The sequence below is a fragment of the Dreissena polymorpha genome, chromosome 13 (assembly GCF_020536995.1).
Source record: "Dreissena polymorpha isolate Duluth1 chromosome 13, UMN_Dpol_1.0, whole genome shotgun sequence".
Classification (NCBI taxonomy): Eukaryota; Metazoa; Mollusca; class Bivalvia; order Myida; family Dreissenidae; genus Dreissena; species Dreissena polymorpha.
This window is the reverse complement of record NC_068367.1, coordinates 4756039-4778893: the sequence shown is the minus strand read 5'-3', so window position 1 is coordinate 4778893 and position 22855 is coordinate 4756039. Positions and strand designations below refer to the sequence as shown.

Below are 22855 nucleotides of genomic sequence, written 5' to 3'. Positions count from 1 at the left end.
ATTTGATTCAAATAGTAATTCTCCTCCGTATTTCTGTAGGATTGTATCATATATACACTTCCACATACTGTTATTTTCTGTAAGCAGTCGTTTAACCCATGATCCCTTTATAGAATTTATGAACATTTCAATGTCTGTTAATTTAAGGCCTCCATTTGTATAATTCATTATTATTTTGCTGCGTTTTATTTTGTCGGGTTAACCATCCCATAAGAAGTTAAAATTTTCCTTAGTAATTTTTTGTATGGTGTGTTTAGGAGGGTTTGGTAATACAGAGAATGGATATACTAGTTTTGGTAGGGCGAATGTTTTTATTACTGTAATTTTCCCTAGTAAGGTCAATTTTCTGTGGTGCCATTGTTTAAGACAATAACTGAATGCACATAATTTTGGTTCTAAGTTCATGGACATATTTTTTATTTTACAATTATAAAAGGATAAGCCAAGAGTGTTTGCAGATTCTGATGTCCAAATAAATTTGTGATCATTGCAAAAACGGATTGTAGCATTCTTGAAAAGCCCTACTCTTAAAACTGTTAATTTTGAATTGTTAAGTTTAAAGGCTCTATAAAGGGGAAGATACGTAATTATTGACAGATTTTTAAATATTTTTTTCATATTTTATTTATAAAGGTTATCAAAAAACAATATATATATGCTATTGGACATAATAATAAAAAAAATGAGCAATACAACTTGTTTCGAGCTCAAAATAAAATGTCCTCCAAGTCAATTGTGTTTACAAACAATCAGTTTATTTACATCGCTGTTTACTCGCGAAAGAGAAAGTGAAAGTGACTCAGGTCACCAAAAATATAACGATAACTTTTAACGTTTTCCGGTATCACTCACAAAGTTGGTCTCTTCTAAATGGTTAAAACGTTTGTAGTGATCTAATAAGTTACTTTCTGCTGGTAAAAGTTGTGAAAATAGAATTCAAATTGAATTTTCTTTCGGCTATTTTTAGCATATGTCAACGCTCTGAGGCTACACATCACGTTAGTTGCAAAAATGTAAACATTTCTTCCAATTATGAAACGGGTTTATCTTCCATAATTCTTGTCAACGTTGTATCTCAGCTGTGTTATTAGTTTTTATGCAAGAGTAACTGAAATCCGGTCAAAATGAGACCAGTTGATATGCATAATAATAGGATTTGTGACCTTTATAGAGCCTTTAATCCAGATGTTTTCCCAAATTGTGTTATTACATTGACCAAATTTTGAAAAGAATTTGTTTACCGTTGTTGAAAAAGGTTGCGTCGTATGCGAAGAGCGACTGTTTTATTTCTATATTATTCACAACAATACCCCTAATGTTCTGGTCTTTTTCAATATAATTAGACAACATTTCGATACATATTACAAACAGGGACGATGAGAGAGGGCAACCTTGCCTAACGCCATTTTTTATCTTAAAACTTTCCGACATGTATCCATTGTTCATAATAATACTACTTATATCATGGTAAAACAGCTTTACCCAACGGATAAGATCATCGCCGAAATTAAAATGTTGTAAACACTTTAACATAAATTCATGATTTAAAGTATCATATGCCTTTTCAACATCTGAAAAAAAGACCGGGTATTTGTTTGTTTTCAAGGTATTCGATTATTTCAAAAATTAGTCTGACATTCTCCTAAATATATCTCCCTTTTATGAAACCTGTTTGTGAAGGTGCTATTATTTAAGATATATTTTTTTTAATTCTATTAGCGATCGCTTTTGTAGCTATTTTGTAGTCTACATTAAGTAATGATATTGGTCGCCAATTTGTTAAAATAGTGGTATCCTTGTTAGGTTTAGGGATTAGTGATATAATGCTTTGTTTTTAAAAGTCAGTTAGATGTCCGTGTACAAATGAATAGTTTATTGATTCGATGGAAGTTTTTTAATGTCATCCCAAAAGGTTTTACAAAATTCTACCGTAAGTCCATCTGAGCCCGGGCTCTTGTCATTTTTCATTTCTTTTAAGGCATTATCACATTCTTCTTCGGTTAGGATAACTTCACACATATTTTTATTGTTTTCACTAAGGCGGTTTATCGGTGTGTTAAAGAAATCAATATTGATGTTTTATCATACTGTTTTTGATAAATGGATTGATAGAATTTCGCTTCTTCTGTTAATATTTTTTATTTTGATTTGTTATAAATTTATCATTTACTTTTATACATTTAATAGTTTTCTTCTCTGCGTGTCTTTTTTCTAGGTTTGCGAAAAAAACACTGTTTTTTTCATTACTTTCAACGTATATAGCTTTTGATCGTAGTAATATACTGTTGATTTTTTGTCTCTTAAATTATCCAATAACATTTTTTTATTTGATAATTCTTCTGTGTCTATATTATCCTTACGTATCAAGTTTTGTTCAAGAGCTTCTATTTCTTGAATTAGTTCGTTTTCTTGTTGATTATCTTCTTTTTTCTTTTGACTAGCAAATTTTATAGTTACATTTCTAATATTTCCTTTTACAAATTCCCATTTAGTGTTTGCGTTTGAGTGTTTATTGTTGTTTAAAACTTCTTGTGATGTGTTTTTAATTAGTGATTTATATTCGGTATTAAACAGAAGGCTGTTGTTTATTTTAAAATAACCAGGTCCCCGTTTTTGTGATATGAAATTCATTTTTAATATAACACTTGAATGATCTGTTTTATATCCTGTTTGAATAATACAACTTTTTGTTATATTGCATAATGTATCTGTGATAAGAAAAAAGTCAAGTCTGCTGAAAATTGGCGGTTAACCGTTAGAGTGCCATGTAAATTGACATTTATTAGAATTTTGCATTCTGCAAACATCGATTACATTATTTTCGTCTATAATTTTATTAAAGTTATCTCGACAATGTTTATGTGTATCGGCTCGGCCGTTTTTCTTGTCTAAATAAGTGTCTAAAACAGTATTAAAGTCACCCCCGATTAAAATATTTGCGTTAGTATCTTGTAAGAATTTAGCTAGAGTTTTTAAAAGAAGGGTGTCGTCATTGTTAGGCCCATAAATTTTAATAATCGTAAGACTTTGTTCATTGATTTCTAGTGTAAAGGATTGAAGACGACCCGGTATAATTCCTTTGTAATTTAATATTTTTACTGGCAGTGTATCGTTAATGAGGATTGCTACTCCTTCGCTGTTTGATTTCGTGCCACTTTTGTTTATTACCTAAACCTTTAACATTCATTGATAATATTACTGTTTCCATTTTACTTTATAGTAGTTTGATTTGAACCAGTCAGAGAGCTTCCAGTCATTCAATTGTGTAAAAAGATTCATTTTTAGTGCTACCAAATTATTATTTGTTGACCTGTTTTATTATAAAAAGAATCGTTCAAAACAAGGGTGTTAGCGACCCATTACTATTCATTCTTTCTATACATGTAAGTATTTACTGTACAAGCAGTTGTGGCGTTTTACTTATTAATACAAGAGTATTTTTCCAGCTATTCACTTCAATCAATTTGTGTATAATCATGTGAAGTTAATGTGAATAAAAAAAAAATTAATTGTAATGCCAATGTAGTTAGACTATTTGTTTTTTTGAATATGTGTTCAGTGCTCGTTTTAATTGTTTTAATAGCGTGTTGTTTTTTCTGTTAAAAGAATGTATTACATCACGATATTGTAACATCATATGTGTAAGTACTTAATTGATGGTATAAGTTACATTGTGTATAATATACATCACAATAACAATTAATCATAAAAATGAAATACATGTAGATATAGTATCATGCAGAGTTTCTTAAGCAGAGTGTTCAACGCAGTTTTAGTATTATTTGTATATCTAGTTTAGTATACATAAAAAAGTTTTATTTAATTATAATCTATATGTGTAACCATTATGGTGTCATTTTTTTAACTTGTGTATCTCAAGACTACATATACTTATTAACAAATAATTTACCATTAAAATGTCTACAAATGTTATTCATCATGTTTACAATTATTCTTATGCAAATGATCTATATATATATTCCTTTTTAATTTCAAATTAAAGCATAAAAAAATGACTCTTTAAGGTGTTATACTATATTACCTTAGAACTAGTGTACTACACAATAAAGGTATTTTTTTGAGTAAAGTCGAAAAATCAAGACAAAAAATAGCATACTTGTATAAAAAAAACACAATTTCATCATAAACAGATATAGTAAAAGACTATATAGCATCTTCCCAATTATAGACATTTGATTTAGATTCACATAAAATAAAAAGGTTACCACAGCTTAAGCAATGGTGTACAACACAGTATGAAAATATGCTTTTTCGATATGTTCCAATCATGAAAAATGTTTGTTTAAATAAAATTCACATTTGTTTGCAATAGTTTGTCTATGATTAAACTTTGAGCTTTAATAAAAATCCATACACTTATCATCAAATTGCATCACATGATGTATATGCTTGACCCTATTAAGATCTAGATTTATCTCCTTTTTTAAAGTTCAAATTAAAGCATAAAAAAGACTCTTTAAGGTGTTATACTATATAAACTTAGCAGCAATATACTATATAGTATAGGTATCTTTAAGAGCAAGGTTCAAACTAAAAGCTGAACATAGCACAAATGTATCAAAAGAAAGATCATATACAGTTAAAGGTAAGTACTATTCATTATATTCTCAATTATACAAATTTGATATACATTTGATACATAGATACACATTTGAAGGAAATGTAACAATTTACATTTCCTTTCAATAGTTTGTCATTGATTTTACTTTGTGTTTTTATAAAAATCCACACCATTATCAAATTTTATAACAAAATACATATGCTAACCCTATTTGTCACTCTAACATCGAAAAAAAAACAATACAAAAAAACTGTGAGATTGACTAAGGGTTCATAAAGGACATATGCTAAATTAATGTAAGATGTTAGTAATGTTATTTACAGGCATATTTTTATTTTAAAGATTTAATGAATAACACCTCCCCCCCCCCCTCTAAAAAATGAACGAAAAAAGGTTACTCTCACATTGAAAACGAAATTGTGAGAATATCCTTGGGGGTGTATGGTAAAAAAAAATCACGTTACCAGTTACACCGGCTTTTCTTGTTTATGCCTGGTATTGTATTTCATGCACTTTCTGAATAAAAAAACAACACACAACACAAACATATTCATCCGCACACAACCAATCTTACTTGCTTTTAGTTGTGCACTATTTTACTTTGCATTAAAAATTATACGCTTTTATTTAGTGTAATTATTTAAAAAAAACATACACTTCTGATTTATATATAAAAAAAAAGAGCTGTGTATTTCGCCTCGTGATGCAAGTAAAGTATGCTAATTTTAACTTAGTGTATACTTTTACAGTGTATGTACCTTCATATTAAACATCTACAGACTCTTATCGTCATAAAGGGATTGTAATTTTCAAAGCTTACATATAATTCCAATATTTGACATTATTTGTTGTCTTAATTACAATACTTTATTTAAACGTGTTGAGTGTTTCTCATTGTATAAACAACTTGATGTAATAAGCTTTTAACTCACATTAGTGTATACTGGAGAAAAAAAAACAGGCATTCTATTTCTTAACTAGAGAAACATGTATAATTGTACATAGTATTAAACTACTCTGTGGACTTCTATGGCCATGGTAACTCCAACCAGTATTTGAAGTTACTAAAGTGTAGTGTGTGTACGTGGTCTTGATAGTCTCTATATTTTATGCTGCCTTCATTGGTCCATGTCGATTGTATGAGGTCTTTCCTCTTCAGTCGTACACTTCGAAACACCTCTTGGTTAAGTTTTGTCAGGTCTTCGTTTATATACAGTTTCTCGCCTTTAAGGTTCTTTTTTCGCGCATTGTTTGGGTCTTCTTCATCCGGGATTGCAGTCTACAATAATTTGTCGGTGTTTATTTTGTTCAAACTTTCCTACTCTGTGTGCTATGTCAATGTCTTCCTTGACTAGTTTGATTGTCGGCATTTTTGCATTAAGTGTTTTCAATACTATGTTCACTGATTCTTCAGCTGTTTCTCTTTCTTTATCTACACAGCCAGATAGCCGTATGTTGTTACGTCTGCTGTATTGCTCGAGTTCGTTTAATTTTTCATCATGTATTAATTGTTGTTTTGTCATTTCCATTTTTAATTGCTGTTTCTCTTCTTTTTCGTTATTTAATTTTTCTTCTAGTCGTTTAACGTCATTTGCGAGCTTGTCGTTTACTTGCTGTTTTTCAAAAATGCTGCCCTCAAGTGTTTCGATTTTGTGTATGACTGATTTTAACAGTTCATCCTTCATCTCTTTAATTAGTTCTCTCATCATGTTTTTCAGCCCACTGTCATTCTTAGTCAGCATATTACTGAGTTTTTTTGTTGATTTCCGCCAATTCTTTTCTCATCCAATTACTTTCATCTTCTACCTCCGTATCACTCTGTTCACTGATATCTTTAACCTCATTTACCGGATTTATTTTTGATTTCTTTCTACGTGGCTTCGAATTTTTTTGTTTTGTTTCGCCTACTACTACACTCGTGTCAGCTTCACTCACGCTTCTTACACTCGCTGCTTTTCGTTTCTTATTCGCATCTTCGATTTCTGCGATTTCTGTTGAGTCGAGTTGAGTAACTGGTTGTTCGACGTTTGCCATATCTATTTTGCGCAGTATAGTCACCGAAATAGGCGATAGTCCGTGTACATTAATCTTCTTATGTAAACATATGTCCTCGTGCTTTTACTCATCACGTATACGACTTTACATGAGTAGAAATGGCGTCGCCCATCCGTGCAACAGTTTACACTATGAACGACATATTAAAAGCCATATTTCTGATTATTGTCTTTGTATATAAGTAGATTTAAATGTCCAAAAAGGTTACCAAGTGTTTTTCAAATCGACGTATCCTTCCAAAATCACTGAATTATCACTATTCACGCACATAAATATATTTTAAAGACGAGCAAGTTTTTCCATGTTCGTGTCACAGGGGAGGTCATTCACTTGTCTAATTTCATTATGGTCAGTATACACACACAACTTAAAAATGTTTTTTTTTAATAATAGAGTTCATAAGAAAATGTTCATGGTGAAACACTGTAGGGTTACACAATTCCCTGTAGATTGGATTAAGACTTTTAAAGCCCAAATGTGGTTTGGGCTTTTACATCAGTCTGTCTACCTCTCTTGTCTCACTGACTCGTGATGGTTAAAACTGGTAAGAAGTAATACAAATGAAGATATAAAAATCTTCAGCTCTAACAAAAAATGACTGCTGACACTTTGACTGTCCAGAACACAATGCAAAAGAGAGGGAAAAATAATCTGGCTGACCAGGTTTTTAAATCAATCAACTGTTGTAATACATGTATCCCGGAAAAAAACTACTTTTTGGAAAAACCCACTAATCTTCTGGTACAAATAAAGCTGACCCATTTATAATCCTTTCAAAATCACACACTGTATTAACCGTTATGATTTAAAGTAAGCTATCATTGGTTGATATAATGGACCAGCGTTGTTTGTACCTGGGATATTAGTGGGGGTTTTTTAACTCGTGCTTTTCCGGGATAAGTCTATTTGTCACAGTGGTCACCTGACTGAGTTGATTTGAAGTCAGTCAACTATTACATTTTGTCACAGTGGTCAAAGGTAGATAATTTACTAAAATGATAGAATTATTGGAACTTCTACCTGGTTACACATAATTCATTAGAATTGAAAAAAAGTTCAATCGACCAGAAAAATCCAATTCACCAACTTTGACTAATTTGCAAAATTTTGAGAGATTGGCCTACAAATTGCATGAACAGGTATAAAATAGTGCGTATTAATAGCTTAAGACATTATTGGCAACATGTCTGTTTAATTTATATTAACAATATTGTTTAATTAGGCATGGAATATTAATCGAAATTGGGGTTAAAATTTAATCGACTTGACCAGTATTGACTAGTAATGACCACTTCGGGAGTATTGACCGGGGCGGTCGATTGGTGCCAACCCTGGTTATTATTCTGTCTGATTTAAAAAAGTAATTACCGGTTACAGTATTTGGGGAATGTATGAGACAATTCAAAGTGTTTGTGGATACATTTTTCGACAATAACAATTGCGCAAAGTTAGCCAAGTGTGTGAGCCTTGACCTTTGCTTCCAGTTAATAATTGCAGCACCTAAACAACTGAGGCTCGATTGGTCGTTGTTGGCCCGGTACTACTTAAAAGTACCTGAGGCACCCTTAAGTACACTACAGTGTACCCTGGGGACAGAAAATAAACTAAAATGTACTTGGCCAATATATGACTGTACCAGAGTTTTATTCCTGCCCACAATCTGATGTCATAAAACACGCTTCCGAATACGAAACAAAATAACTCAACATGCTTTTTTGAGTATGAGTTTCGATACTATCATCGCGGAGGCCCTTTCACAAAATATAAACATGAACATTATTATTTGAAAAAAGAGCCGACAACGGCCGATTTAGCGTAAGTATTTCCAGGTACGTTTTAGTATATTTTCTGTACACAGGGTATAATGTAGAATACTTAAGAGTACTCAGGGAACTTTCAAGTAGTACCAGAGCCAACAAAGACCAATCTAGCTCAACTGAGCTCACCTGTCGACTGGTTGTAACCCACAGTCTCTACAGTATAGTAGATTTTACGCAGTTTTGACAAAATGATATATGCATGATATATATTTCCAAAGAAATATCGATTGACGCTGTACTTCTGCTTAAACTGTAAATGTGGCAAGGGGCCATCAATAAAGTATGTCACGCTCCAGGTGGGGGGAGGGGGTGTAAGAAAGTGTGACAGTTTGTGACATGGGGAGGGAGGGGGGCCAGGCCATGTGTGATGTCACACATTTATTTAAAAAAAATATTTATAATTTATTTATGATTTCTTTTACCATGGATTGATGATGTCCACAGTGAACATTTTTGAATTAAACAAGGTATTCAATTAAAAACTAGCTATGACAACAGTTTACTGTTGACAATTAACTATTCTAGAATAAAAGTCATTTTAATAATGTGAAAGTTCTTTTAAGTGAAATTTTTATACGGTTAAATAGTGCATTGTGTTTAAGATTAAATTTGAAATAGGTATAAATTTAAAAAAATATTTTGAAAGTGTGAGTTTGTGACGTACTCTAGGGGTGGTGGTCCAAAATTGTGTGACAGTTTGTGACGGGGGGAGGGGGTGGGGTAAAAATGGTTAAAAAAAACGTGACATACTTTATGAACTGCCTCCAATGAACAATAAAGTGACAACCATATACACATTTGTAAGAAGCGCTGTTGGAATATCAATCAATATTAGTACAGATTACTGTATCATTGTCATTCATTGACACAGCAGTATAAATGCAACTGTTTACAAACACGTAGATTATACAATGCTAATACATAATTCTTTACAGAAAACTAAACGTTTACCAATGTTTACAATGAATCAATTCTATCACTCAGCAAACGTCACATTCGTTGAGTTAGTTTGATAAACTTTCAACTTGTGATGGATAAAGCCTTGTTAAAAACGAAAGTTGAATAAATTGTCAAAATGAAAATCGAACAAATTATAACAATAATCGATTCAAACATGTTAAAATTCCTCTTTAGCAAAACTCCAATCCACAATCGTACACAATCAATGGAGGTTTTCCGTTACAGTATTTTCCCATGCCTTACCATATAGTAGATCTAAATATAGATAAAAGGTTTAAATTAACTAAAATGATGTTGCGCTCTTAGAGTTCGTATTCATAAATTATTTATTGGTACTATAAATTCCTTCCAAATTCGAGGCAAACGTGCGGGTCTCCGAAATATCGGTACATACGCCGCCATATTAATGCAAAATAACTGAGATACACGAGCCTTTGAGCAACCGTAACTTTACGTTCAAACTTACGTTATACGTAATTTTACGAAGTTTACTGTATAGAAACGCTACTAGCTTTACGTTTTGTACTAACGTATGAGTTTTGAAAGTACGTAGTTCTAAGAAACGGCCCCCTGAAGTCAACCTTCTCAGAATAATTTAGACCGATGCATGCACACTCAATATTTAACTAATGTTACGCTTTCTCTAATTTAAGTCATGATTAGTCACGTAACCCAGAGGTTTTAATGAAGGAATTTTTCGCCTCATTGGCGTCGCAATGGAGTGTGGCGACTAGTATGTAATGCATTTTTTTCGCTTATGGGCGGAGAAGTTATTTTACGGATCAATGTATATATTTTTGTTTTAAGAATATCTTGCATAGTTTTGTGTAAATTAGTGTAAATGAGTACTGCATTTGTGCCTATAACATTTATTACAACATTTATTGCCAATAATGCAAAGCTAATTGTTTTAAAAAATAACTGATCACAGGGGAAAGATCACAGGAACTGGGCAAATACGCGAAACTTTCTGGTTTTGTATAAAAACAAAACATAATCAACATATATTTATTTTGTGGTTTTTCTAACAATAGCGCAAACTTTTGCTGTTCGAGTTTTGGTTAACGCGTATTTTCTTCAATTTTACAAGACGACACCGATTACACGGTTGATTGTTTTATTGATAACCGTTACACTACAGTCACTTATTAAGGCAGTAGGTGCCTAGTGAGATCGGGAATAGTCGGTCGATATCGCCGTATTCGGAAAGCGTTTCGGCTATAAGCGATATCTTCGGTAAAGTCCGGAAATTATACTAAATACACGAAATAAATTTGTATTTTTTATTTAAGAGTTAAATTTGCTTATCTCTGTAAGATTTAATAACTATACCATACAAATATAAGTTAAATTAATTCGTTTCATAAAATATTGTGTTCATGACGTCACGATTGTTGACATTTTCTTAGCAAAATGAAAGTGCGAACTAAAAGCGAGCGATCTGCAAAATCGAAAAAGAAACAAACACCGATCGACAACGTTGTGTTCAAAAACAATAATTCATTTACCGAGCTCTGCGATGGCGATTTGTGTGAAAATGACTCACGTAAAAGCTATTCGCATTTGCTAAATGGCCTGAAAAGAGTAAGCAGAAGTGGTGGGGGATGGAAGAAGATTGATTGACTCGTTGAGCTGGAGGTTTTGCTAAACAAATTACAGTATGGTCAGTTTTGTGATCTGTGTCCCAATCCTTTGACAATATATAAAATTGTTGGCGAACTACAAAATGGCCTCAGTGGTTATTTGTACGTTGTTTGTGAAAACCCTGACTGTAGGAAAGTCAACCGTGTTGCTTATGGAAAGCATCACCCATCTCAAGATCAGGGGAATGCCATGCTTTGACGTAAATACCAAGCTTGGAACAGGTATGCATGTCTTCATTTTTCAACCTGCCATTTCTATCAATGTTTAATCATTGTGCAATTGCCATTGCTCTTTGGACTTCTTACACATGTTCAGACCCCTTAAAATTCCAAGTGTGATTCCCAGTGAATATTTGTTTATCGTGTAATATATAAGGAAACATTCCGGTGTCCATCATATTCAGTTTTCAAATTTAGTTTCGCATTTGTGTTGTTAAATCCAATTGATTGCTCATTCATGTTATTTAATAATGTAATGATGATACGAATGGATTCTATGAAAATACATTGTGACGTCATTATTAAGTAACTACGGCCTTATTTCGTGTTCATGTTCTTATCATTTTCAATTCTCTTTTCAGCAATGAAAGTCAGTTTGGGCAGGCCGGTGATGGTAAATAACTTCCTAACCACTCTAAACATAAAGCTTATTGCAAATATAAATCTTAAGAAGATGGAGGCTTGTGCTGGGGAGGCCATCAAGAAAATTTAAACTGCGTCGTCTAACAAGGCTGCCATTGATGCTTATGAGAAAGAAATGGAGTAAGTGTAAACACTAACTTTTAATACAATGTTATTGACTATTCTGGTGCCAAATTTTAGTATTTTTTCTCATCAACTGTCTTCTTATTTCCTATTCCAGATGAACATGAAACATATTAATAATAATTGTTTTATTAAAGGCACTGTGTTCATAGTTTGGGAAAATTACAATTTTTTTTAAAGATTTTTGGTTAGAACCCCAGGGCGGGCACATTATTAAAAATATTTGTGATTGTTATTATAAATATTAAAAGCTATTCCAAATATTACAATATTTTAAAATAAATTCATTACTTTTAGTAATAAATCTTATGAAGGAGCATAGGTATATTAAAATTCTGAGCTATTCATATAAATGGTGAATTCTTTTCACAAGCGATAATTTGAGTTCAACTACTTGTCAATATGTAATGTGCTTGTTGTGCTGAAAATTTATTTTTCTCATAACCAACGATCATATAAGGCGTCAGAATGAAACTTAAAGGGGAATTATTAAATTCGTGAAATAAGCATTGTGTGAATTTAATTTTGTTTTTCAGTTCGAAGTACAGTAATGCCTGATATTACTCAGATTGCTGCTGTGCATTTGAAGACGGGTTTTAAGTTCTCGACATATGTGAAAACAACAGTGCCAATTTCTTCCGAAGCTCAGAAAGTGATTGGCATCTCTTTTGATGATCATGGCATAATGCGTGTAAATGGTGGAAGTGTTGATAGTGTATCAATTAAAACTTCTCTACATGATTGTATGATGTGGCTTTCAAAGTTTCCCAGAGCCATTTTTGTTGCTCATAATGGGCGCAGGTTTGATTTTCCAGTTTTGGTTAGTGCATTGCTGAACACACACTGTTTTGAAACGTTTTGTAATTGTGTAAGCAGATTTGTTGACTCTTTGCCGGTTTTCATTAAAGAGTATCATGGACAGTCACACAAACAGGAAGATCTAGTGAACGTGTTCTCCAGGCAACCTGCAACGCCCACAGTGCTCCTGATGATTTTGAAGCACTGGGATCTTTGCTTAAAACATGTAAAATTACTGACATTATGGCCCACATCTTTACTGTTACTGCAATCCATAATTCAGTTTGTTTAAGTCATGAAAAGCCTTCAAGCAAAGAACATTAGATTGTTAGACGTGCTGTTGCATAGAGGAACTCTAAAGCGACCAACAGCTGAAAACATTGCGGGATATGGACTGGCCTTGTGTCATTTGAAAGGCATATTTTCTAGTTCCGGAGAGGATGACTTTAGGGATACTTTCATTGCTAAAAACAATGAGGGACTACCAAAAGTCACAAACGCAAAAAAATAATTTATCTGAAGTGGTCCCTAAAATCGGTCAGTTTTTCAGTGACGAAAAGTGACGGAACGAGATAATATGGCTTTCAAATTACACGCGGCCAGTCAAAATCACGTAATGGCTTAATACTGATATTAAATTATGTACATCTAGTTGTCATTAATCTGGCTGTTTTTATTTAAATATAAGTTGTATATTATTGTGCTACATGTTTAAAGAAACATGATGACTTTTGACTTTAGGTGACCTTAAGATTGTATTATTAGCTCAGCTGTTTTCAGAGAAAACTCTGAGGTATTGTCATAGCCTCTTCGTCGTCCGCCGTCCGACGTCCGCCGTCGTGCTAAAACCTTTACATTGGCTCTAAAATTAAAGTGCTTCCACCTACAACTTTGAAACTTCATATGTACATGCACCTTAATGAGTTCTACACGCCACACCCATTTTTGGGTCACTAGGTCAAAGGTCAATGTCACTGTGACCTGTAATATAAAACGTTAACTTTGTATCTATCATCATAGTGCTTCCACCTACAACTTTGAAACTTCATATGTTCATGCACCTTGATGAGTTCTACACACCACACCCATTTTATGGTCACTAGGTCAAAGGTCAAGGTCACTGTGACCTCTAATATAAAACTTTAACTTTGCCTCTAACATCACAGTACTTCCACCTACAAATTTGAAACTTCATATGTAGATGCACCTTGATGAGTTCTACACGCCACACCCATTTTGGGTCACTAGGTCAAAGGTCAAGGTCACAGTGACCTCTAAAAAAGCACAATTCGGACAAGCTTTCGTAGCCGAGCGTGGTATTATTATATCAATATTAATTCAAAGTTAGCTAAATTTCTTCACATGTCATGGTTAATAACTGTAGCTTTTATTAAGCAACTAGAAAACCCCCAAAAAGAAGTGATTTACAAATTAATACTTAAATTCATTTTGTGAAAATGAATTGGGGTAGGCGTACTCAAAGTAAAATTTCTTGAGATAGGAACGGTAAAACTTCCTGAAATTCATTCAGTGTGTAGAAAATATATGTTGTGTTAAATAAATATGTACAATATATGCATTTCATCACACTACAAGTGACATAAAACGTATTTAAAGTTTCTTGTCACTGAACCATTTGTTGTCGTTTTTGCCATTTTATCCAGATAAATGCATAAATTATTGGACATCAAAGGCACAATTCTCTTTCAGTGACACTTTTTTAATTCTGTATCTACTAACAAAATCCAGTCGAGTACGTTAATTAATTGTCAAAATATATGTATATCCCATTACACAAAACTATATATTTTGGATATAGGGTAAATCCATAGAAAACGCCCAATCGAGTCAAGGGGTAGGTGTATTCAACCAAGTATAAAAAGTTATCCGGCTGGTAAACAGTGTTAAAATTTTGCAATTAGTTGTGATATACAATTTACTTTGTGGAAATAATAACAAAGAGTGTTTCTGGAAAAGTGCCCATAGGCTCCCACTACCTTAATATCTTAGTTAGAAGGTGATTTTTCAAGCGGTTCCGTAGTGTAGTGGTTACATGCTCGCTTCACATGTGAGAGGTACAAGGTTCGAGCCATAGTAGAATCAAATTATTTTATTTGTGATGTTAACTTTTTGTTTTGATGTATACATTTAAGTTTAAATAAATATGCTGTTTTATTGTAACCATTTTGTGTTTGTATTATGCCCATGAAATATATGTATGAGAGGGTGGGGGGTGGGGTTCGTAAACACATTAAAACCTGCTTTGTTCCTCTACTCTAGCAACCACCTAGTTACTAATAAAGGCGCTAAAGAGTGCGAAGCGCGACACGTATTATTAATTGTAATAATGAGTCTTGATAAAGGAAGCAGCCGTTTATCAATGAGGAGCACCATCACAGCACCCCAGTCTCATTACTACCAAGTCTTCCTACAGGTTTTTTTAAGAACCACATATAGAAGGCCGCAGGCCTGACCCGTATCTTGCCAGTGGTATGGACCCTTTGGTATGAACCTTTAACCCCGCTCACTATCCAGCGTTTAAACTTCCGGATTTACATTTAAACCGACTATTAATAGCTTATTAATATCTTAGGTGATTTTTCAAGCGGTTCCGTAGTGTAGTGGTTACACGCTTGCTTCACATGTGAGATGCCTGGTTCGAGCCCCAGTAGAATCAAATTATTTCATTTGTGTTCTATGTTAACTTTTTGTTTTGATGTAGACATTTTAGTTAAAATAAATATGCTGTTTTATTGTAACCATTTTTTGTTTTTATTATGCCCATGAAATAAATGTGTGAGAGGGTGCGGGGGTTCGTAAACACATTAAAACTTTTACAGTGTTTTCATATCAATGAGTACTCAACCCCTATCGTAAATGAGCAACGTAAGAATAAGTTCAGAATCATCTCCCCTTGAAGTTGAGAAAAATATGAAATTACGCTTACAAGATGAAGCAGATTTTTTAAAACCTACACAGTTCTGTTCCCTTGATGAAAACTGCACACGGATGCCAGTACAAAAGGAAACCAATGTAAATAAAATGAACTATGAAATATTTGGGGGTTACAACACAAAATCGTAGATAATGGTTATGTGGGGGTTATAACACAACATCATAGATAATGGTTATTTGGGGGTTATAACACACAATCATAGATATTGGTTATACCAGTATCTTTTTCTATTTTGTTTAAAATAATCGGCCAATATATTAATATTTACAGTAGAAAAAAAATCGTTCCATGTAACTTCATTGAGTGCCTTTTACACTGAAATTCCCGACGCCCTTTGACGCTTTGCATCAATACTTATCTCGTTTTTATCCTGCCTCTGTTGCAAACATTGACCAAATAAAGCAGGGTAGTACATCACGTGACCGTGATCTAACCGTAAGTATGTATTCCTAAGCGCCGATTAACATGTTAACGTGTTCTAATATTTGACCTTTGAAATATATTGGGACGCATCATGAATGTTATCGTTATATTATATATCATCATTTTTTTCTTCTTTTAATCATATTATCGAACCAGCTCTCCGTATTTATCATTTTCATTTACTTGATGACGCAATTTATGACGTATCTAGTGTGACGTCATTTCTCAGACAAAACATACAATCTAGTTTCTCTCAGGATTTTAGGGACAACAATTTTGACGCGGTGGTTTTAACAGTATTTTTTCAAAGAATTTAAAGCATCGAACGAATCATAAACGTATTCCGGATTGTGTGTTTGTCATTCATAAGTGTTAGCTGCGATAGGAATAAAATAATTCGCTACGACAGGATTACGATTTCGTAAATCGGGATTTGGGTCAGAATGGTTAGCATTCGATACAAACGCTATCAAAAAATAGTGTGGTTTAAAATACATTTCGATACATATGGAAAAACAGAAATGGATTTCGACAAAGGGATGGAAGAACAGAAAATGGATGTGTATATCGTTGTTAATGTTTTGTTATAAGCAATGGATTAAAGTTGTCATTAAGGTGAATAAAATTTAGTTATTGTTTTCCTGCTGCATTTTGTTTTCATTTTTTACCAAGAAAAATATCACATTCTCGATTAGTTTTTATTTCTTCTCATATTTTCAATAGGAAAGTATAAAAAGGAACAGTTTAATGTGGAACTATTTTTTACGTGACACAATCGGTAGTTATTCGGTCGTCAGGAATGTAGGAGGCCCGACAAGAATTGTTATATCAATTAATCATTTGTCTTTGATAAAATGTGTCAACGGCATGAGGCAGGATAAATCGAATACATGGTTGGTGCCGAGATGGAGAAAGTTTATCCGATTCGGCCCGAAAAAGAAAAATAGGGCTCGCTAAAGCTCGCCCTATTTTTTTGTCTAAGCCTCACCGGATAAACTTTCTCCATCTCGGCACCAACCATGTTTTCTCTATATATATGTCTCACATAGCGGCTTTTTTGTAGAGGCCATCAACTAAACCCAAACTGCCATCTGGCATTACATGTTCAAGCGTATATGAAAACTCCAATGAATAACCCCTTTCACGCGTTAAATATAGGACATAAGACTCAACTAAATTTTTACTCTTTATAAAAGGACCTTATATAAAAAAAATTAAATGGTTCTGGCATATAATGTCTCGACTCCAAGCAGCACGGGCCACCTGCGATCATGGCAGACCCAACTAACTGCAAATAACTAACTGCACAAATAAATTGTATATGAGTGCTGACCCCGGGTGACGGCCATCAGCACTCCCAACAAAGTCATATTTCCCCAAAAAAAATGTGCCAGATAAAAAGCGTCGACCCGGCACTGATTGCCACGGAACTGTAATCTTTAAGCGACTGTCGAAAAACCCGAGCCGTTCCAACTGCAACATAGGAAGTGGAGTCGTGACCGACCTCTACCCGACGTTTGGTACTTCTGCTTTTACACCGCACCTGAAAAACGCAACTCAACCAGCATAATAATGTAAATTACTTAGGACCAATTCTAGTACCCAAAACAATAAGTTCCCTCTTATGTTGGTAAAATTAATGTGGACAGGCAAATAAAACCTAAAGCTTGCATTGAACATATTAACTTTATTTACCCTAAGCATAACCAATTTTTTAAAATATAACGGACACATTAAAGTGTGGCAGAACAGATACTTTGAAATAACAAATTACATGGGTTGGGTGGGAGGGGAGAAAAATTACGACGACCTTTCCTTGTGTAGATAACGGTGAGAAAGAAATTTTATTTTGTTAAATTCGCTACTTTAACTTACGGTTACAAAACACCAACAAAAAGGAAACTGACCAAACTAGCCCAGCAGATTGGCCCAACAATAAACAGGTCTATTCTTTAGAAATAGACAATATTATTGTAGAGGCCAACAACTAAACCCAAACTTCCATCTTGCATTACATTTGCAAGAGTATATGAAAACTCTAATGAATAACCTCTTTCACGCATTAAATATGTGACATAAGACTCAACTAAATATTTACTCTTTATTAAAGGACCTTTTATAATTAAAAAAAAATGGTTCTGGCATACAATATCTCGACTCCAAGCAGCATGGGCCATCTGCGATCATGGCAAGCTCAACTAACTGCAAATAACTAACTGCACAAATAAATTGTATATGAGTGCTGACCCCGGGTGACGGCCATCAGCACTCCCAACAAAGTCATATTTCCCCCAATAAATGTGCCAGATTAAAAGCGTCCATCCGGCACTGATTGCCATATGACCACCCAACAACACTGACCCAGCAGCCCATCTATGCCCTGCCCTCGAAACCGGCCGGGCCAGCTATGACGGCCCTCCCCTCGAAACCGGCTGGGCAAGCGATGACGGGTGGCCACTGCCAATGAACTTTGGCAGCAGGGCGGATTGACGCATGCTTGGAGTCGGAAGCAGTAAACTGTAAACACAAGGCAAAGCATGCGTTCAAAATAACTGCATATAACTAATTTTTGACTCAATAGCCAGGCAAAGCATGCCTTCAAAAATAACTGCTAATAACTAATTTTTGACTCAATAGCCACACCAGCATCCATAATGGTTTGGATTTAATATTGTAAAAAAAAACTTAATTCGTCCATCTAGAGCTTCAGTAATGGATTGGTATATTATGCATTATAATTTTTTCAAGCCCTGCAGACATATTAGTAAGAAAAATATGCATTAAACTACCTGCAAATTATTATTTTTTGACTCAATATACACATCAACATAACCTGGCAGCATGGTTGGACTCACAAATTATTAGACAAGCATGTCTGTAATTGCAAAGTGACCGTTAGCATATGCTAAAATTGAAATTGTAGCATTTTTATTTTTATTATTTTTTTTTTCAAATTCCATGTATCAACTGGCTGCCTTGGAGGCCCCATGCACAACAGCCAAAGCTTCATATTAAACATACCCCACGAGGTTGCTTGGTTATTAACCATTTTTAGCCTAAACTGTTGATTGTCAGATCTTTAACCATTTAATGGTGCGTCGTGCTGCCCCCAGCCTTATAGTGTGCATATACTTGAAGAGATTTTGCATTTTGACAGGATGAGCCCTTAAAGAAATGCTTGAGAAATGATAAATGCATTATTTCATGTGGCAATATTAAAAAAAAATTGTTTTATATTTGGCTTAAACACCAATTTACCCGAATTGCTTAAAATTAAATGTTTTTTTCTATATTTTTTGGAACTACAGGGGCCTTTAACAAACAAATTTACATATTACTTAAATGAAGGCATGATTCGCTAAAGCTGACTGAAACTAGGAAGCATGCATGGATAAAAATTATGCTTATTAGACTATTACCCAATTCAGCAAGACAACTGACTTGAGGTGAAATTATAGGAAAATTATAGGATTTTTTTCATCAAAATAGATGTTTTGGCTTGTTTAGGGTTAAAATAAAGGAATTTGAAGTTAAAAAGTAATGTTGTAGAGATATATAAAGAAATATATATAATTTCTTACTTACTTGTTATCCGTCAATCATCATTAAATTAATTTTTGCATGCCTTTTCCGCCCTATCCCGCGGGTCCGAATATCGGCCCCATTCCCAATGCAAATGCTTTGATTTTAGCAGGCAGTTGATGTGATCTCCTCCCCACAAGAGGCAGATTTGTTTGATGGGACTTAGGCCCTAACATAACTCACAGAAGTAACCCAATATTATTGGGAGATGAAGCCTAATTATGCTTCAGCAATTGTTATTCTCTTGTTACTATTTGGTTAAGAAATGTTGAATACTGACAGTGTGTTTGTTTATATTTTATTAACATAGGCGTGGTAATGTACACTTATTACAAATGTTCCTAATATTTTGTAAAATTTTAATGATATGGCTTCAAAATAGTCGTTATTAACCAGTAACGGCTTCTTTGAAATATAAGAAACACTATTTAGATGCGATTATTTTTCCCAATTGAGCCAGTTTTGCGATTATTATTATTATTATTTTTTTTTTTTTTTTTTTTCTTTCAAAAATTGGATTTTTCACGACGCGAAATTCCCCAAATTCCCGTGTGGCGTTTTCCCATAATGGAACGGAAAAGGCCTGGTTTTACTTAACAAAACAGACCCTCATCTACACCACCAAGGAAGACATGATGATGCAGCAACACACAGCTGTCAACCTTGCGGCCACCCTTTAGGCAGCTGTCGGGATTGTTGGCTAGAGCCAGGTAGATTTTGGCTGGGCTGCTGGTGTGGTTTTACCGATGGACGGCGCTTTTTCCGGTTTCGCATTTCCATTAATAAAATTAATTAAACAATAAATTATAAGTAAATACCGAAAACAGCCGTAACTGGCTTATAGGTAACACTACAATACTGCAACAAAATCTTGTTGGGATTTACTACATATGAACTAATAATTGTCTTAATAAACTGGCTAGTTACTATAAAATAGTGCGCCAAAAGACAACCTCTAAACTACGCCAAGAACCGACTATTTTCGCATTGTGTACCGGTAAGTACCTTTTACTATTGCTACGTAAAAGACCAACATTCATTTAAACTAAAGTGGAGTTTTTACCCTGATAAACCTCAACATAGTGCCCAACCTAATTAAAACTGAAGCAACCCTCTCTCCCGAAAGTGAATAATACAGCTAATATATTTTGACATGTTTGTGCTTACCAAAAGGAAGAAGTATGCTTAACAAGCCACGGGAAATTATTTGTGGCGCACCCCGAGACTTTTGATACCAATTAGGCAAGTCAAATAATGAGAAAACTCATCCGACTTGACTTCTCTAAACTTGTGCTTAATTTTGATTTAAATGCTTCATGTTTTCTGTGATTTTACTGTTTATAGTATTTAAGATAGTGATATAAAATGGACAGATACTGGTCATTGAAAGTATTTTCTATCAAACAAATAGATGATTTTGACCTTTTAATTTTAATGAGCCGACTTATTACTCCCCTTTTACCAAAGTGAGTCATGGCGGGATTTATAGCCTCAAAAAACACCTCAACAAATGTTGACACCAATACTAGCTAGATGCTGATAATAACGTTTGGATTTAAATTGTCTTTGAAAAAATGTAGGTGCTATTCTTTTAAACAATTTTACTTTTTAAGGTTAAATGCCCAAAATAATTACAAAAAACAACATATTTTCAACTAAAACGCAAGTAAAATGGCGACCGTGACCTTTCTCAGTTCCTGTTATATTTTGTTTACATTTTAATTTAATAAATTAAGTTCGTCAAAGTTTTCTTATTATTGAATGAGAAATTCCATCTGTTAATATTTGTTATATTAATTATATATTTTTACCACCTAAATTTTTCTCCAATAAAATAACATTTTTCTTTTGGAGAAATTATTATATGGAAACTCTAATTCAGTCATTGTCTGTCAGTAATATTACCTCAATTTGCTTCACTTCATAACAACTGATAACATCTTATATTTGTTCAAAAAATAGAATAACATCAGACAAGCCAGCCGGAAGATTAAAAGCCAGACTGTGCAGAAGATGTCAATAAATATATAACCTTCTTGAGAAGAATTGTACTAATTAATTTACTGTATACCACACCTACAGGAAATACTTAGCCTCTCTGCTCAATGCCGGTGATATAAAAAGAGAAGAATTAGAACACTGTGCAAAACAAGCAGTTCCCTTCTATTCTACTTGAAGATATAACCATGACTAATAACGGCTCCCAATACAGCAAGTTGTGTTACTGTAACTCTCATTTATGGAATATGTTTGAACATAGACTACATTTTACCTTTCTTTATTTTATTATGCAGTTTTATTTTTGAATTTATATTCAGTTAAGCAAATGGGACTGACAAATAACTTCATTATTGTTTTGAATTTAAAAATGGTTATCATGGTAACCATAAAGCTTTAATATTTTTATGCAACTAACTCTTGACATTTATTATTCCTGAAAATATTGTTATTTGATAATTTTTGAATGCTATGTTTAAAATTAATTGAAAGATTAAGTAATAATTAAACAAAACTGAGAAAAGTATGTTTGACTATGTATGTACTTAATTTTGGGATCTGTTTTGAATTCTTTATAAATTTATATTATCATTGAACTACTATTATATCTGAATTACTGAGAGATTGAAAAATGCAAAGTTTAATTAGGCTGTGTATTATTTTTAACAAGGTTTAAATAAACATTATTTTTAATGGTCAGGTCTTTTAAATAAATTATTTAAGTTTCACCACTTTTAAATAAATTATTTTAGTTCCACCTCTTTTAAATAAATTATTCAAGTTTCATATCTTTTAAATAAATTATTTTTGTATTAAAATTGGTTTCCATGGTTACAGGACAGATAGAACCTTGATATACCTTGTAAACAAACAATTATTAAATTTGGGAAAAGTAGTTAAAAATTTGGAATATAATGGTACAATTTTTAAGACATATTTTACAGTGGCATTACATTTGCGTAAATGACATAATTGCTAGTTGTCTTACCTGATCCAACTTTACAGCAAACTAATTTTAGAGAAAAACAACACAAGGGTCCGTATCTATTGAGATAGACACTATGACTTTCAGTTTGTATCTGCATTTGGAATGGAAGTAGTTTTTTTCTTGCATCAGTTATCGAAACAAAAACCCATGAAAAATTTCTTTGTATACACAGAATTTCAAAATTTTATTATTTATAGTGTTTCCATGGTAACCAATATAACGTTTATAGTTTCTTATTCTTGAGTAGTATTAACTACATGTATAACATATTATAAATTTGTATGC

The 22855-nt window shown here is 33.2% G+C and overlaps 1 protein-coding gene across 1 annotated transcript in view; it reads right to left on the bottom strand.

Annotated features, from left to right (window-relative positions):
• The window catches only part of LOC127855888 (proteoglycan 4-like), a 59853-nt gene extending 53237 nt beyond the window's left edge, over window positions 1-6616 (bottom strand). The window contains exons 1-2 of the mRNA XM_052391781.1: window positions 6527-6616; window positions 5667-5861 (exon numbers count right to left, since the gene is read on the bottom strand). Coding sequence (XP_052247741.1) covers window positions 5667-5861; window positions 6527-6616 — 285 coding nt within the window. The remainder of the gene's footprint in view (window positions 1-5666; window positions 5862-6526) is intronic.
• Between the last annotated feature and the right edge of the window lie 16239 nt (window positions 6617-22855).